General features: G+C 39.4%; 1 protein-coding gene across 1 annotated transcript in view; it reads left to right on the top strand.

Moving 5' to 3' along the window:
- Positions 1–14496, top strand: part of LOC144654679 (THO complex subunit 2-like) — a 33479-nt gene extending 18983 nt beyond the window's left edge. The window contains exons 26-47 of the mRNA XM_078514884.1: positions 1–134; positions 542–699; positions 1398–1458; positions 1689–1756; positions 1859–1981; positions 2525–2593; positions 2674–2789; positions 2906–2975; positions 3445–3510; positions 3953–3992; positions 4086–4127; positions 4834–4873; positions 5114–5281; positions 5755–5907; positions 6547–6824; positions 7632–7678; positions 11071–11115; positions 11238–11315; positions 11974–12099; positions 12597–12725; positions 13083–13147; positions 14062–14496. The exon at positions 1–134 is cut by the window's left edge and continues 8 nt beyond it. Of these exons, the coding sequence (XP_078371010.1) occupies positions 1–134; positions 542–699; positions 1398–1458; positions 1689–1756; positions 1859–1981; positions 2525–2593; positions 2674–2789; positions 2906–2975; positions 3445–3510; positions 3953–3992; positions 4086–4127; positions 4834–4873; positions 5114–5281; positions 5755–5907; positions 6547–6824; positions 7632–7678; positions 11071–11115; positions 11238–11315; positions 11974–12099; positions 12597–12725; positions 13083–13147; positions 14062–14098 (2113 nt within the window). The 3' untranslated portion in view covers positions 14099–14496. The remainder of the gene's footprint in view (positions 135–541; positions 700–1397; positions 1459–1688; positions 1757–1858; positions 1982–2524; positions 2594–2673; positions 2790–2905; positions 2976–3444; positions 3511–3952; positions 3993–4085; positions 4128–4833; positions 4874–5113; positions 5282–5754; positions 5908–6546; positions 6825–7631; positions 7679–11070; positions 11116–11237; positions 11316–11973; positions 12100–12596; positions 12726–13082; positions 13148–14061) is intronic.
- Positions 14497–15665: the final 1169 nt, after the last annotated feature.

The following is a 15665-nucleotide window of genomic DNA, read 5'->3' as shown; positions in this document are numbered from 1 at the left end:
CAAGAGAAAGAAGGAGAAAGAAAGATGTTCCCTTTTAGTTGAAAAATTAAAAGAAGAGTTCAAACAACAAGAAGAACACAACCAGCGAGTAATGGCTTCACTAAAACACGAAAGAGACTCCTGGCTTCCAGCAAGTTAGTTTAAACTTTAAACTGACACCCGCAAATTTTACTTAAGATATCATCAAATGCTTAAATAATTTTGACGTTTCTGGGGAAGAAGTAGCCTGCGAGAGCAGACGCATAAGCGACGGCCGGAAATGCGTCTGCTCTCGCAGGCTAGGGAAGAAGAAGATTAAAAAAATTTATGGGTTTTCTTGAGTATTGTATTTGCCAAACTCTCTTATTGGTTGAAAAAGTAGTGCAACGTTATGGTTTGTTTTCAGCCAATCAGAGACAAGAGTAACATCTAACATGGCTCGGTATATGCACTTTTCCTGCGCTAGGCACAGGTTGTACGTTTTCCCTCGCTTGGCACAATTGCTTTTTTCATAAGTCATCAGTAGACCTTTTTAATGTAATTTTCATTTGTTGTCTTTTAGAAGCGACAAAGAGTGAGACGATCACGCAATTTCTTCAGCTCTGTATGTTCCCAAGATGTGTGTTCACTGCAAGTGATGCCGTGTATTGTGCCAAGTTTGTTCACATGCTGCACAACCTCAAAACACCAAACTTTTCAACGCTACTTTGCTTCGACAGAGTAAGTCAGATCAAATGTTGCATTTCAAGTCCTGTTAACTTATCAGTTTTACAGTGGAACCTCGATTTAACGAAGTGCCAAGGGACTAATTAAATTTGTTCATTATATCGAGGGTTCGTTATATCGAAATTCCTCGATATAACGGATTCGCGGAAAAACAACCAAAATGTTCGTTATATCGAGGAAAAGTTAATCAGTTTGTAACGCTGTTACGTTGCACTACGTACACAGCATTGCCGGATATTATCGATTTCTGAAAAAAACATTTATAATGCATACTATATGCCCATAGATTTGGACATATGTATTTGAACTTGTTTCCTTGTTAGAGGATTAAAGGATTTTCATCCTTGTTGGTCTGATTCGCATTCATATTTTGTCACGTGTTGACTGAAATTCGTTATATCGAGATACATTTTACGTTTCAACTTTGGGCTTCCGGATTGTGTTCGTTATAACGAGGATTTCGTTATAACGAGGATTTCGTTATATCGAGGATTTCGTTATAACGAGGATTTCGTTATATCGAGGTCCTGTTCCATACATTTTACTGTAACTTTGGACGGGCTGAAGAATATCGTTCGTTAAACCGAGGACTTCGTTATACAGAGGTTCGTTAAATCGAGGTTCCACTGTAATAGATTTGTGTTGACTTTCACGGAGAGCAATTTTCAATGCATTTTTTATCTCTAACGTAGGTGTTTTCAGACATTTCATACACTGTAGCAAGCTGTACAGAAAACGAAGCCAGTAGATATGGTAAGTTCTGTGAATCAACATTGAGTTTCTCCTTACAAAGTCAATACAATGTCAAGGAGACAAGTGTTGAAAAAAGAGAAAATCATCAACTAGAGGATATTGTCTTTATGTAACACTAAATTCTCACAACTAACATTAAAAGAATATTATGGCGATCAGTAAGGAGAATTGAAACGTTGACCTTGGGGACTTAATTAATGGGTAATTTGTTTGCTAATACTCTCTTGTAGGTCGGTTTTTATGTTCAATGCTTGAAATTGTGATGCGATGGCACGCTGATAAGAAGACCTACGAGAAGGTACGTAACAGCATGCTGCTTTTGATGAGAGGGACTTGATTACTTGTGAGGAATATAAATTTAATTGTAATAAATGTTTTTTTTCGTTTTGATATTTGACAGGAATGCGGCAGCTACCCGGGATTTGTGACAGTTTTAAGAGCTACTAACAACGATAAAGCGGACCACTTAGACTACGAGAATTACAGACATGTTTGTCACAAGTGGCAGTACAAGCTCACCAAGGTACTCATCACTGTGTTCTCTTAGAATTGAGTCATTGACACTTAACAGTTTTGCATAATACAAAAGCGTAAATATCTCTAAAACTAAACACTTTTAAAAAAAAAAAAAAAAAACAAAAAAAGATATTTCAAAACGAAAAACACCATTTTTCTTTATTTTGAAAAGCCTTCAAAATAAGCAGCAATTATTTTTTACTTCGTATGCACTTTAAAGTTTTGTAAGTCAAAAGATTTTTTGTCACGTTTGGGTCTTCGAGCATTGATTGAGCCCGCGAAATTTGTTAGAGAGGCTATTATGCAACGTGCATAGCGTATCCTTACTACTTATAGTGGAATGATTCTCATTGGCTCATAAGAATTGGAAACCCTTCAAGCGGGTCGGACTTTTGAAATTCTTGGTTTGAATCTGAATTGCACTCATGCCTTGAACGAAACATATTTCTGTGGCAGTTTTGTTTGTAAGTTAGCCGCACGCACTGAAGAAAACATTTAATTACACTGTTTACTAATATGTATCTTGCTTTCTGCTTTTTCTTTTCCTTAGGCCCTTGTAGTGTGTTTAGAATCAAAGGATTATACTCAAATTCGAAACACGATCATGGTGTTAACAAAGGTATGTCTCAAGCTATATGAAAAGTCAAGTCTAAAATTTTTCACTGGTTCTTTTGTTGGTCGGTTTTCTCTTTTTCGTAGATTTCACCGTTTTATCCTAAAGTTTTAAACCTCGGTCAAGCTTTGGAAAGAAGAATTGATAAAATTTGTGAAGAGGAGAAGGAGAAAAGACAAGACATTTACACTCTAGCTGTAGGGTAAGAAAAGAGAATTTTTATAAAGGGTCAATTTTATAACTTGTTCTTACGGCTGATTCTAATTTTGTAGGAAATTTCGTAGAGCAGATATTTGATTGTTTTATTTTGAATTCCAGGTATGCTGGTCGTTTGAAGGTAAAGAAGCGAGAAATGGTTCTAGAAGGCGAGTTTCATCACAAAGAGAAGGTAAAAACTGTGGCGGAAATCTGAACGAACAAGATTTAGAAATCTGTTGATTATTATTCTGTCTCGAGCTATCTCATTAGCTTGTATCTTTCTGATTCTTATGACTTCTAAATCGTATCAAGATTAATTTTGCTCTTTCAAACTCTATCCATTGCTATGCTGTACAGCATCTGATGAATACCCTTCTCAAACAAACAAAACATAGCCTTGAATCGCCCTTACTGTGTAACTCGTATGTTTCCTTTTTCTAATGACTTAAAACATTTGTGTATTTTTTTTAAATCATGCATAGTATAATTTTTAATTCACATTCTTTGTATCAATTCTGCTTGGACAACCAAACTCATCTACAGGGAAAAGGTTGCCTAACAAACAGTGTATCTGGCGCCTTTGTTCTTTCTGTCAGTATTTAAATTACTTTTTATTGCTTTGACCATTCTTAAACGTGAGACTTGTATTGAATTTTCAGCCCCCTGCAGCAGCCACCCCATCATCAAGTCAAACTGAATCTGTAGCCGTCAAGCAAGAAAAAACGGTGAGTTTTCACAGAAAATGCAAAGATTTTGCTGTAAACCTATGTGTTGTAGTTTGGGTTGCCTATAACAAACTCCCCAGTGGGGAAAGGGTTGAAGCGAAAAAAGCCGAGAGGAAAGAGAGGGCCTGTTGAAAGCCCAGGGCTTCAGTTCAGGAGACCACTTTATCAGCGTTTAAATCCTCCTATCTGTTTCTCACATTTTCTATAAATTTCATGGGAAAATTGGTTCTTGGTCAAAATATGTTTCATTAGCTGAACAGGTCCTTCAATTTCCTTTCCTTGTTACTTGACTATGAGCTGAGGATTTAATAAATTGCCAATTGATAGACTGTGAAAATGGCAATCCAATGCACAAAAACGCGCGTGAAGCTAAAATGCTAAATAGGCAAGTGTTCAGAGATAAGCTGATTTTTTTTTCATGATTATCTCATTATTCCTCCAGGAAACTCCGGCTAACCCTGCAGTGAACTCGGACACGACAAGTAAGTATGCTGAGTACTTAAATTACATTCAGTCAGAGTAATTATGCGCCGTTAAAAGATAATTAACGCCAATTTCTGTTCTTTGTCTTTTAGAAAGTGTAAAAAGTGATTCGGATGTGAAACCCAAGGCAACAGGTTAGATTTATGATGATTTTGCTTAAGTTGTCTAATGTGAGTGTTAAATTCTATATCTGCTCGCCGATCCAAAACCAAAACGATCTGATAATTGCGCGATGCATGTCATGATGTGTAAGTCGGATTTGCGATGTAAAATGTTACCTTAAAATAAAAGGAAACCTTAAAAATTCAATTTACTCAGATAAGAAAACACCTAAGAGGCAGAAAATAAGCCAAAATAAAACAAGAATGATTAAAGGGGCAGTATCACGAAAAATCACTCCGAAGTCAAAAGAAATATTTATATAAATGGAAACCTTACTATTCCAGTCCACTAAAGTAGCAAAAGAGGTGTTATCATGAGTTATACAGGCATGAGACTTCAATCAAAAATTCAAACCGTCTGGCAGACGTTTCAAACTCTGTCCATGTGTCATGGATAAATCGTAAAAAAATAAATACAGTTTGCTCTCCTTTGAAATATTCACGTAATATCTTCACCTTGGTGTTCTAGGTACATCTTGTGAATGAGTGAAGCTATTGAGGGATAATTTTAGCTCTGTTTTGGTGAAAGTACATCAAAATCGCCATGATATTGCCCCTTTAAGACTGGAGATGATTGAGACAGATTATGAACGACAAATTAGGAAGTTTAGGAAATTGTTTTTTCGAGATGCACCATTCCTGTCGTAAATCCTTTAACACGTTGTTTCCTTTGTTACAGTGAATATCAAGAAAGAACAAGAGAGTTCGAAATCTTCTAGGTAATTAACAATACTGGAAATTAACGAACGAACGAACAAATGAGCAGGCAAGCAAGATAACAAACAAATACACAAATTAACAAAGAAACAAGCAAGCAAGCAAACAAACAAAGAAACAAAGCATCACGCATAAAAAATAATATTGAAGGAGATTTTGCTTTTTAGCCTACACAATATTGTTCCGTTGGTCCTCGTCAATTAATGTTAACTGACTTTTTTGATTGCAATTTTCTTGCGCAGTCCTAGTAAGACAAAAACCGAGACCACGCCTTCATCTCAGGAAAAATCCGCTGGTAAATTAAGTGCAGGCTCATCCAGTACAAAACCGTCAGGCACCAGTACCCCAAGCGGTCAGTCGTCCCGGTCAGGACCCGCTGACTCGCCAGGCAGGAACACAACCAGTAACAAGTAAGATATGCTTTTGAGAAAATACAGTTCAATGCTCGAAAATAATTTTCTGCATCTGGCGTATTCCGGCAGTTCTTTCTATATCTTGCAACGCAACTTGTAACAAACTCTATGGCACGAGAACAAAACAAAATGTTACATTTTGAAAACAAGATGTTGTATTCTGCAAACTCAGTTAACAACAAATAACTTTGTCAATGTTGTAATATCCCCTACTTTCAAGCCAAAAACTGAAGGCGTTAAAAACTTATAAAACTTTGTAGGACGCTTATGCATTAATAAATCAAAGCTGCTTTATAGTCTGTTTCTTATACTTTAGTTTTTTTTTAGTTTTTTCCCCTTGCAAATTTTGTGAACCGTATGCTCTCCTCTCTAGTGCTAACTTTTGCAAAGGTATATTACACAGACAATTTCATCTTGTTTCGCTATGTCCTCGCGCTGAAAATCATAACCTGTTCTTTGTTTAATCTAAGATCTAGCACTACAAGCGGTAGCTCCAGTCAGCAAGTGTCAAAATCTGCTGCGTCGAATGCGAGCTCCAAAGGTACAAGAACTCCAACTAATGTGAAATCAGAAGGAAACACAAACGGAAATGACGTGTCCACCAGCAAAAAGGCTGAATCCAGGTGAGTGAGAACATGGGATCTGGTACTTGGTAATAATGACAGCAAACAGGGGAGCAGGGATGGTGCAGTGGTGAGAGCGCTCACCTCCCACCAATGTGGCCCGTGTTCGATTCTGGCCGGTGTCATATGTGGGTTGAGTTTGTTGTTCTTGTTCTTGCTCCGAGGGTTTTTCTCCGGGTTCTCCGGTTTTCCACCCTCCACAAAAACCAACAGTTCTAAATTCCAATTTGATCGGGAATACACGGCCCCACAAGCTTAAAGCTTTAATCCTTACCGTGTCTAAATAAAGGTAATTTATTTATTTATTTATTTATTATTATTATAAGCGTGTTAGAGTACTGCGTCATAGCTTCCATAGTTTTGGAAGATGAAGAAGATAGCATTGAAACTCTTGTTCGGCCTTTGACGGACATCTAAGAGACCAGACACAATGCTTGTAGAAATAACAGCCTTTAAGTTTACTTGAACAATTAACGATCTTTAAAGAAGAATAAATCAAATTATAAACTTGTACATAGATAAATAACTAGCACATTTTCAAAAGGGGACATGTGAAACGTTCTTACATATTGAAATTTTGTAAGAAGTTTTTGAAAATAAATGTTTGTTCAAATATGCATTTTTACACCTTATTTTCAGCAAACAAAAGGTAAAGGAGAAAGAAAAAGATAAAGATAAACAAATTGATAAGGAACAGAATGACAAACCCAAGGAAAAGGTGAAAGGAGAAAAATCTGAGAAAAAAGAACAGAAATCAAAAGACAAAGAAAAGGAACGAAGTAAGAGTAAAGAAAAAGAAGGGAAAGATAAAGTGAAAGAACGGCTCAAGGACAAGGATAGAGAAAGGTCTGGGAGCAAGAGTAAACATTCCTCGCCAGCAGTTTCTGAGTCACCGCGTGATGGGGAATATGAAAAAGGTATTTTTACTGATTCATTCTTCGTTAATGTTCAATTTTGTTCTTAGCCATAACAGTCTTAGTCTCTTCGCAGCTGTTGTTTGGACTCGTCACGCAACGCTCGCTCCCCACCAACGGCTGCATTGCGTGACGTCCCATATAACGGCTGCGAAGAGGCTATGACAGTCTTAGCTTTAAGCTATACTGACGAGACCCAAGAATCTGGTTTCCAACACTGCTAGCCCTTGAATATCTTTCCTTTTTTTGGAAGGGACAACCTGTTTAAACAGGCCACATTACAATAGCCGGCGTTGCAGACGAACAGGCTACAACGTCTGCAACGCAGGCTACATCACAAACGCACAAATAAATAAATAACAGATCACATTTTTGTAGTACAGTAAAAACCCGCGTATAAACAAGTGGATTGCACCGGCCTGATACCATGCACATCACCAGACAACACCAACCCCAAGCCCCCCACATACAGTACCAATCAAAAGGGCATGATCATCATGTGCCTAGTAGTTCCTTATTGAACTGCACCACTCAGGCTGATTTCGAAACCCTTAAAGACCAAATCAGCCTGACCGCCAAAATAGGTGTTCTTATATGCGGGTTTTTACTGTAGCCCGAAAACAGCAATAGGGGCAGTGTGCGTGTCGGTGAATGTATTTTTTCGGCTCAAATTATTTCGTTTGCCTCAAAATCGATTCATTTGTTGTAGGTTGCATGGGTTTGGTGCTGTAAACAGTTATAAACGGAAAACGACAAACTACACATGATATGAGGTGTATAGACTACTGACTGTGTCGTGTTTTGTTTCAGAGGCGAAACGTCGGAGACTTGAAGGCATCTCGTCACCTTCCTCGCAGGTTTGTCCCTCATCAAATGTTACTAATGAAGTCTATAATACGACAAGTATAGAAGGTCAAGTAATGATAAGTAAATCTGGCGGGAAGAGCCAAAAAAAAAACCTTTTGACATTACATGTAATAGTCGTTGGCAACTGCTTATAAAAAAAAGGTAAAGCAACTTTATTTATACACGGTTTGTGTTTAAAGCTAGAAGCTTGTGGGGCCGTGTATATGAAACAAATATAATCCATTAAATAAACATTAATGGTCAAAAACTGCAGGAGGCAGACCAGTTGGCTATTTACAACACCGAGGATTTGAACTCCGTGTCGCGGACTTACCGCGATGACTGGGGCAGGTAGGCCAGGTACGGAAAGAAAAGGCCGTACCTGCTAACTTGTGACTTTTTAGAACGTGGTTACGCGAGTGTGGAATTTCGTGTGAACTTTATGTAGTGACATTTGGACATTTGAGTTCTGTTGTTAGACTCGGCATTTATTCTCACCTCGGCAAATGTGGTAGCAGAGCGAGGTTATAAAACCTTTCAAACGTGGAAATGGTGGATGTATCGTCAGCGTGGGCCCGACGAAGAAGCGACTGAAGGATCGAATCAACAGGTTGAACTTCTTCAACAATTTTCTCTGAGAAACCGAGTACAAACAACCAATTACTCCTCAATGAGGAAATTGAAACTTATAAAATTTACTGGAACAGCTACAAGAGGCATGCAAAGAGGACGAAGCTAAAAGCCAGCGACTGGAAAGTGAGATGGAAGACTTCAGTGTTCTCGCGCTTGATGGAGACGAAGCTATTTGCGATCTTAAAACACTTCTGATTAATATTGCCAAACGAAAACAGCAGAAACTGAAAAGGAGGGAAGAGAGAAGGAAAGGCTCATCAAAGAGAACTTCAAATGGAAAACTTCAACAGGAGAAGGATCTTCAATGGCAAAATAACAGAGAAAGAGATTCAAATGGAAAAGATGAAACTGGAATTGGAAATGTTGAGCAGAGTGAAATAGACAAACAGCGTGAACATGAACTAAAGAAATTGGAAGTGGAATTGGAGGCTAAGAGAAAGTTGGTTCAAACTGAGCAGGAAATGGAGCTTAAAGAGCGGCTACGATACAGAACTTAAGATGAAAGCAGAAATGGAAAAAAACGTCTTGATGGAAAACAATTTGCACTCAATTACTCATCACCTCCCATTACTTCCCAAACTAATAATATGGAGTGTCTGAAGTGGCAGGTTTTGGGATCTTTGTGCCTCCATTCACAAAAATCAAATTTCAACTGTGGAAAATTCAACTATTTGAGTTGTTGGAGGGGCTGCAAGTGCAGTTATCTCTGGGCTGGAGCTTACTAACTCCAACTATGAGTGGCAATAAATTTACTTCATGAGAGATTTGGGAGACAGATCTCAGGATGGATGCTCACTACTCACGTTGATGGATCTTCTTCTCTTCCCTTTCACTGCTAAACTCCGTGAAACCTATGACACGATTGAGAGCATCTTCGTTCTCTTAAACCCTTGGTGAGAATGTGGAACAGCCACATTTTTTTTTCTGATTAAATCAAAGCTGCCAAAGAAGTTGTGTCCCGTATGGAAGAGTACAAAGATATAGAGGAGAAATGGACGGTGGAAAGCATCCGAAAAGCTTTCAAACGTTATGTTTGTGCTCAAGAGGTTGGTGAGCGTCAAACTCCATTGATTTATAGTCCTGAAGACCAAGATACTAAAGTGAAGTCTCAGAACAGAAATCACTGTTTGCGAAATGGCCTGGAGGTACAACTACTGGGGCCTTACTTTCTGGAAATGCAGTATCTTCCACTAAAGGTCAAACATTAGGCTGTTTTTACTGCCAAAAAAGGATCACTGGAGTGACCAGTGTAAAACGTATCCAACTGTTGAGTCAAGAAAGGCAAAAATCAAAGGAAATTGTTTCATCTGTTTAAAGCCAAATCATTTACTGAAAGAATGCAAGGTTAGCAAACATTTTCCACTGCAGAGTTAAAAATCACACGTCTTCAAGAAGGTTTTTTTGGAAACTGAGTTCGTTCTGCGACAAGTACTTTGCAGACTGCACTGACAGATACTGTGAACCTCGGAAGCCACATTGTGGCGGACTACATATGAGGATTTAGTAAACTTAATGGCCCAGCATCTGATCTAACTGTTTACGTTTGGCTCCACGAAGCCCAAGGAACTTAAAACTACACTGGTTGAACTTGGTTTGAAATTAAAGAATGGAGAGAAATGAAATTCAAGCAAAGTAGTTCAAAGATTACTGGATGATTCAGAGGTCACTGTCAATTCTGAGTTGACCCCTTGTAAGGGGACATGAACTTGCTAACACTCTCCCAAATGAATAGAGGTATCAAGTGTGGAATTGCTGATTGGAATGATATAAGTATTTGGTTTGCCAGAAAGGAAGAAAGTGAGACCTGGACTGTACTTGCTTGGATCTCATCTTGGTTGGATTCTCTCTGGTCGACTGCCAACTGAAGAAACTAAAACGTCAGAAATTTCCTCCACCACTATGCATCCCACCCGAGCAGCAGCTACCCAAGCAAGGCAACTGATGCAGAATCTCCTTTCCTCGGAAATCGGAACTTTCTCCTGGGGGAGTGTCGCGGACTTACCGCGATGAACTGGGGCAGAGTAAAGGCCAGGTTACGGAAAGAAAAGGCCTGGTTACCTGCTCAACTTGTGACTTTTTAGAAAACGTGGTTTACGAACGAGTGTGGACATTTTTCGTGTGATACTTTAGATAATTTGTAGTGACATTTGGACCATTTGAAGTTCTGTTGTTAGACTCGGCAATATGTGATTCTCACCTCGGCAACACTCCGGACGACCGATAACAAATCCAGATAGTGGTCAGAACGGGACTTGAACCCGGGACCACCGGATTTCAAGTCCGGCGCTCTAACCACTCGGCCACGCTGCCTCCTTATTATAAACATCGGTACATTACTTTTTAGTGGGCACTTGAAGGAAAGTTTATTCTGTCACTATGTTCTTTACTTGTCAAATCATTTGTTTAGTGTCGAACAGTTCCCGGTCACTGTTGTCCATTACAGAATATCACAAGAACTAGAAAGTATTAACAAATAAATTCTCTATACTGGACTCCAATCATTTCTTTTACTATTTGTGGGGAGAATTTGTTCTAATATCAGGACAACTGAGTTTCTGTGATGATAAATTTCTTCAGTTCACGTTTTCTATTTGCTTGATTATGTATTAGAATTACCAGGAGAAAATCACTCTTAGGGACATAGTGCTGGGATGTCTTGATGATGCCTTGATACCTCTTTGCTCAGAATTAATTTAGAAGATGCCCGCTTTCAAGAATTTGGGCTTAAATGCATTGATCCACTTTGAAACATTTGAATGGTTCTTTTTAGGAAAACTCTCCAGCCCGGTTAGCTGGTGATTCCGACTCATTTAAGGTTAGTTCAGGGTAACACACATTCTTACTTGAAAGAGACACACTAAGTTATATGTTCACATCATGTTTTCGAATAGCTACTGAAAAAACGTACCAAACTTTGTTTTTGCGTTTTCTCCTCAGAGTCCAGAAAACCAGGAGCGTAAATCAAAACTCCCAGAATACGAAAAGGAAAAGACTTCAAAGTCGGAAAGGAAACGGGTAAGTGAATTTGTGTGTCATTCCCATCGCCGATAATAGCCCAATTTCGATATATTAAAATTCAGCCTAAAACAATAGACCTCAGGACGAGGCTCCGGGGACCAAACTATAGAGTTTGTGGGGTTTATTCCCCGGAGCCTCGTAGTGATGTCTATTGTTTTAGGCTGAATTTTAAAATATCGAAATTGGGCTATTACATTAGCAGTTCATTTTCTTATCTATAGTGGACTAAGTTTGAGTGGCTCGGCTGATTGCACCTGGCCTCTCTAATTACAAGTGCCATGTTCAGCAATGTTCATTAAAGTATTCGAAGGTTTCCCGATTCTTATTAGCCAATCAAAACCTAGTCACGTGTGTTCGGAAAATTGTAACGTGAGCATGACGCAATGACGATAGGACATGTTGCTTAGCAACGAAAATTACGTTTTGCCGTCAATTCTGGGACGGGATTTGGCACCCAGCAACGTTCTCTTACAGTGACCTTGAGCTATAATGATTGTTGAACTCAAAGAGGAATTAATCCTGGTGTGAACGCAAGACATTGAATCACTTGTGTTAAACTGTCACCTGGGCAGAAGATAACCATGGCCTTCGATTTTAAGGAATTGTGTTTTTTTCTGCTTTGTTGTTGCTAATGATGCTTTCTCGCTTGTTTTAGTCGTCATTAGAACCCGCTGAAGGGAAAGAAGCCAAAAGAAGAAGAGAAGACGCAGATGTCACGGTGGCTGTTTCCAAAACTTCCAACTCACACGGGTCTGAGACGAAAGTCAAGGTCAAGAGTGAGGTAAGGAGGGATACAAACTTACGTGACTGATTAAGGTTTGTCACACAATCTCGTGTAGCAATGATAAAATGGAGATTGCGTGACACGCAAAAAAGAATGGTCAAGCCTCAAGGTTGAGCGTTCAAGATTGAGGTGCTTCGTGTACCTTCATTGAATTAAGGATCTAATTGACATTTCATATTTTATATACAGTCTCTTCCAGATTAGTAGAAAAAATATATGGTCAATCCCTGACAGGGTGTAGAGAAATTACTTTTTTCGGGTTACCCTTTGTTGGAGTCACTGTGAGATTTTCCAAAAGGCCTTTCAAAATGTCTTTAATTCAACTGCGGACAAAATCGTCAGTTGTATTAGTAGTAAGGCACTATTAATAAGAATTTAAGTGTCAACGGTGTTAAGCTTTAAAATACCAATTGTGGACGCTAATACAAAGTAAAAAATTATGAAAAAAATCAAAAGGAATGTTATCAACATTTTACGTTCTGCTTTGGTTTTAGGATAAACCAAAAATAGTGAAAGTTGTGCGAAAAGCGACAGCAGATGGTTCACCGCCTGCGAAAAAAGAGAAAGAAAAAGATAAAGAACGAGAAAAAGACAAGGAAGTCAAACCGGCAGCAAGTAAAAAGGTATTTGTCATAATATTTGATATTAGAAGGCGACAACCGGTCCTGTCAACAATCGATAACGGTTAAAACAAATGGAGCCAGTTGACGTTACGGTCACAGGTCACGCAAGTGTCACGCCATGTTAAAAGGGATCCTGAACTAAAAAGTTTTACCTCCATTTATTTCTGGGTACCACTATACAGTATATTTTCGATTTTTCAACTTAAACTACCCCTGCACTCACGTGCAGTTAAAATAAACAGATGTAAATGGTAGGGCGAGTCCACAATTTTTGTACTTGTACTGTTGTCTTGCAAACATCAAAAAAGAGAAAATTTTGGTCTTTCCAATAACAACAATTGATTTTTCCCTTTGCAGAAAGAGTCGCGTCATCAAGAAGCGAAAGACTCCGAATCTAAGGAAGAGGAGCGATCCAGAAAACAATATCCTTTTACATGCGTTGCTCTCCAGTGAAGAGGGAAATGTTTAAGTGTTTCGTTTAGCTATCTTCCCTTGTGAGTTCAGTCGCTTTTTTTTGTAAATGGAGTCAAGGGGAGGAGACCAGGCTAGGCACTCGTTTGTCGATAGAAAAAAAGACCACCCCATTTGTGTTTGAACTTTCTGAATTTTTTTTCGAAATTGTTTGTCGTCTCTTCTTGGCCCGGTCCAGACGCCAAACTTTTCATGAGCCGAACCTAATAGATTGAATTAAGTACATTAAAGGTTTGGCGTCAGATTCAATTAAGAACGACTATTTCAATTTGGAACGGCTCACCCGTTCTTCCCACCTAGCTTGGCCGAGAATTTGGTTCATGTGCCGATCCTAATGCGAAATATTATTATAATGCATTTTGCAAACAGTTAAACTCACAACGCATGCTTCGTGGAGAGTGTTCACCATCAGACATATTAGGAACGGCTGCAGAGCGGCTAATTGTTAATTTGGGTCGGTCCAAATTCGAACTAAGTTCGGCTCATGAAAGTTCGGCGTCTGAACCGGGCCCTTAAATTATTCGTTTTCATTAAATTTTTATATTTTTTTGTACGTGAGTTATGTAATAGCCCTTCTTCTTTGAACCTACTAACTTGGCCATCGTGAAAGTTTGTGGCAAAATGTGGCGGCCAATGAAGGCTGTGTTAGACGTTATGTACTAAAACTTGCAACACCCGTATAAAAACCAACCTCTACCACTAACCGCTAGGGTCCTCGGCTCCAGTCTGGACAACGGCCAAACTATCCTCGCAATGCCGTTCCACACAAATTTGATGTGAAGTTTCCACTAAACCTCCCAACTGAGACAACTGAATCACACAAATGACTTTTTTCTAACGAGTTCCTTTCCTTGACACTTGTTACTCATTCTAGGTCAGCGTCAAGAAATCGAAGAACCTGAACATAGAAGAGCCATGAAAATATTTTTGTCCTTCGTCCTGTCACGGCTGCCGCACTATCAAGCATCCTTGCCGCGCAGATACAATGGAAGCCTTCACGCTAAGCAAAACATGCCGGTCATCTAACAACAGTACACAAGCTAAAACTAAGTTTTATTTTCACCGTCGAGTTAGCGTGTTATAAAGAAGTGTTTCTTAATTTTGTTTCACGTGTTCACATGCACGCAGACTGGCGTGCGAAGGAAGCATCGTGCATTCGTGGAACACTCCGTTTTAAACGTTTTTTAGTCTCCGCCACTGTACGTAGACACGTTGCTGAATAAACCAGCTAGTAATGAATGATAAATATTTTGAAGTAAGCGACATAATTGAATAAAATTCTACTTTGTACAGTAATAAAGGCCTTCCTTGTTTATATGCGCTTTTGAGCGCGTTGCGCTTTGAAGAGGGGTTGACGCTTTTCTAAGCTTACTTCTGCTTACTGTTAACCCTTTCTGCAACGGTCTTACCTGGATAGAGTTAACTGGCCGTTGTGTTCGAAAGACGGTCGGGAGAGAAAATTCTGGCCGTTTAAGAGATATATTTTTTTTAAAAAAAGAAAAAAAAAAAAAAAGGGAGGAAGGGAGATCTAGGAGGTGATACAAGGAACTGCTCTCAATCGAGGCTGACACTCGAATCTTCAACTGTACAAACCCAGATATGGCGGCAGCCATTTATACACCTTCAGGAAGGTATCGTAAGAGGAACTTGTATTGCTCAAGAACACAACAATGACCCGGCCGGAGCCAACCGAGACCGATGGGCCAGAGTTTAGCTTTGCAACAGCGCCTCCCAAAGAATGAATTGAAGTGTGGCTGGCTCAGCCTTGTCCCCGGCGGACCAGAAAGTTTGGATGTGACGTCTTACGCCAAGCTTGTTGGGAGAGTTGGTTCCAGGCCTCCTCAGCTCACTCGCATAGCGCGGATTGGCCTGGGGACTAGGCTATGGCTGGCTAAAAAAGATAACCCGTGTCGCCCTGAAAGGTGTCGGCAATTCTGAAGGAAATGTTCGACGTTTTACAGAAGCTACAAACTTTTCCTTCTGGCCAGTTCTCATTAGGGTTAGGAAGGGTAGGTATGCGTTCGAGCCTAGTGTCCCATCAAGCCGGTACCCATTTATACACCTGGGCCGGGTTGTTCGAAAGACGATTAACGCTAACCCAGGATTAAAAGATGATCAAGATATTAATTTTTCTTGTTTTTTAAAAAGGGTTTCCCAAAGCTAATATTTTGTTAAGTTTGAGATTGGTCCATGCCAAAACAGTGGGACAGAAAATATTAACAGAAAACCTCAACGAAATTATATAAAATTGAAATCAAATTTCACGCTAATCCTGGATTAGCTTAATCGTGCTTTGAACAACCGGGCCCTGGGTGGAGAGAAGAACTATGAGAGTAAAGCGTTATGTCCAAGAGCACGATGCAGTGCGCCGGCCTGGGCTCAAACCCGGACCAATCGATCCGAAGTTCAGCATAACCATTAGGCCACCGCGCCTCTCACTACAATAGGGTAAAAAAAAAAACTAAAAAA

Source organism: Oculina patagonica, chromosome 5 (assembly GCF_052425735.1).
Source record: "Oculina patagonica isolate OP01 chromosome 5, crgOcupat, whole genome shotgun sequence".
NCBI lineage: Eukaryota > Metazoa > Cnidaria > Anthozoa > Scleractinia > Oculinidae > Oculina > Oculina patagonica.
The sequence above is the reverse complement of the archived record's forward strand: the minus strand, read 5'-3'. Positions and strand labels throughout refer to the sequence as shown.